The sequence below is a fragment of the Volvox carteri genome (assembly GCF_000143455.1).
Source record: "Volvox carteri f. nagariensis unplaced genomic scaffold VOLCAscaffold_47, whole genome shotgun sequence".
NCBI classification, from domain to species: domain Eukaryota; kingdom Viridiplantae; phylum Chlorophyta; class Chlorophyceae; order Chlamydomonadales; family Volvocaceae; genus Volvox; species Volvox carteri.
The window spans coordinates 964,438-966,759 of NW_003307590.1; the positions used below are offsets into that span (position 1 = coordinate 964,438).

The 2,322-nt window shown below is 62.1% G+C and overlaps 1 protein-coding gene across 1 annotated transcript in view; it reads left to right on the top strand.

Moving 5' to 3' along the window:
* The window catches only part of VOLCADRAFT_95885 (Fic protein), a gene marked incomplete at both ends in the record, with an annotated part of 13,764 nt that extends 13,196 nt beyond the window's left edge, over positions 1-568 (top strand). Inside the window, one exon of the mRNA XM_002954913.1 lies at positions 527-568. Within this exon, the coding sequence (XP_002954959.1) occupies positions 527-568 (42 nt within the window). The remainder of the gene's footprint in view (positions 1-526) is intronic.
* Between the last annotated feature and the right edge of the window lie 1,754 nt (positions 569-2,322).

Genomic DNA, 2,322 nt, shown 5'->3' on the forward strand with positions numbered 1-2,322 from the left:
TGAGCACACGGCGCTGCTTTGAAACGCATTGTAAAAATTGTGAGGAGGGAACTACACACGCTGCAGCGCGGGACTCTTTCCACTTTCCCAAAACGCACTCCCCCAAACCCTTAAGTAGGGCAAACACGCTGCGGCGCGGGATTTGATTTTGTTCACGATTGCTCCGCAATCGTAACTTAAAGATGCTTTCCTGCCCCGCTGATGAGGGCAAAATGTCTGTAAGAGGTTCCCCCCGCGCGGCTGGAAACCGATATAAGCCCGGCCCCGCAACACGAAAGATGAACCAGCTAACACGGCCCCCAATCATTTAAGAACTGCCCAACCCAGCCAAGCACACAAAGCGCACCATGTCACAGCAACAGCAAACCCGAACCCCGAAGGCAGCCCGCCGCCTGCCCTCAAACCTAAACCTCAGCCCAACGGACCTTGAGCACGCCCGCTGGCTGCTCACTCACCTCAAGGCCGGCGGCTCCCCCGACCCGAAGGCCAGCTCCAATCCCCCCGCCGCGCGGCTCGCCCTCTCCAGGGTCCCTGCGTGGATGCGGAAGGCGCGGGAACCGTACCTTGAATCGTGGGTGCACACGACAGAGGTACTCCACAACATGTACGGCATAAAGGACCCCGTGCCCGAGAAGCTAGCCGCGTTTTGCTGACGCAAACGCAGTTGAGAGCTACGCCACCCCCTCCCTCCCGTCCGTCGCCACACTCCACAAGCAAGTCTGTGAACTGGTCTCCAAGGGCATCTGCTGGGGCCGCACCGATATATACCATTCAGGAAGGATCCCCCGGCCCGCTAAGAAGTTTTTCACCCCCCACACACGCAGCATGTAACGCGTTTAAGCTATCCCCTCCCTTTAATGGTTGGCGGGCCCAAGCTGCAAAAATCAATTTAAGATGACCAGCGCGCAGCAGTCCAGCAGGAACGAAGAAACACAATGTCGATCGCCTACGTGTCCCACCTAAGGATTGCGGACAGGGAGAAGAATGTTAAGCATGCCTCCCCGTCAGACTTTGCAGCCCTGCTCAGGGGCCAGGGCTCCAAGCAGCACCACGCCTCGCCCCCCATGTACTGCGAGCGCCTCAAGAGTCCCATGCGTGTCAAGCCGTACTTTGACCTCGACCACTACACGGAGCAGCCCCTGTCCCCCGAGGAGTGCTCCAAGCTGCACGAGGCCTTCACGGCGACCGTCAGGAGCATCATGCGCATGCACTGCCGCGCCGAGCAGCCTGATGCCCGCATCGTGATTGCCACGCGGCACGGTGTTGTCCCTGAGAAGGCTCCCAAGTGCCACAAGGCCTCCTTCCGCGCCTGGGTCACGAACTACGCCGTGGCGGACTACACCCTGATCAAGACCGCTATCGAGTTCGCTGCTGGTAAGGGCGCAATCGCCCGTGACTTCGGGGTTCTGGACATCACCGTCTACAAGGCGAACGAACAGCTGCTCAACTGCGTACTGTGCTGCAAGACACAAAACGGACCGCCGCGTGCTGACCCCGTGCGACCCGGACGAGCCGCTGGAGTCTTTCATCGCGCAGCACCTGACCGGGCAGGAGGAGACCCTCACCGTGCAGGTCCTAACGGACGCACCGCGCGCGGCGCCAACCCCCGCCCCGGTTACATCATCTGCCCCCGTGAGCGAAGCTCACCCGCGCGCCTTGCGCGCGAAACCCGCCGCAACCGACTCCCCTGCGCCTCAGGAGGCTGACGTGCCAAAGCTGCTGGAGCTGCTGGCCAAGGCGCGCTGGGACGACCGCACCGACTGGATCAGAATTGGCACCGCCCTCAAGAACGAGTATGGCGACGCGCACAGGGCCCTATGGATGGAGATGTCCAAGTCCAGCCCCAAATTCGACGAGGCTTCCGCTCACGCAACTTGGGACAGCATCGCGCGCGAGGACTACCAGGGCGCCCGACTCACCATGCGGACAGTGGAGCAGATGGCGGCGCAGGGGGCCCGCTTGCGGACCCGGCGTGCCTTCGCACGCCTGACCCCGTGGGCTACATGGCGCTCAAGGGCGCCAGCGTCCACTCCTTCATTTTGGAGAACTACCGCAAGAAGGATCGTGGCCTGGCGGAGGTAGGCCACTTCCTGCTCAAGGACGTGATCAAGGGGGTGGGCAAGGACACATTTTACTACTACGACAGCTCCCTGACAGCGTGGAAGCGGGGCACAAGGGATGACCTAATCATGCCCGTGTCGCACGCGCTGGAGGAAATGCTCATGGACATGGTCAGGTGCCTGCAGGGCAAGCTGCACGGCACGGCTGCGGTGGACGGCGCGGAGGGGGCCCTTCGCCCGAGGAGGCCAAGACCCGCGCCGC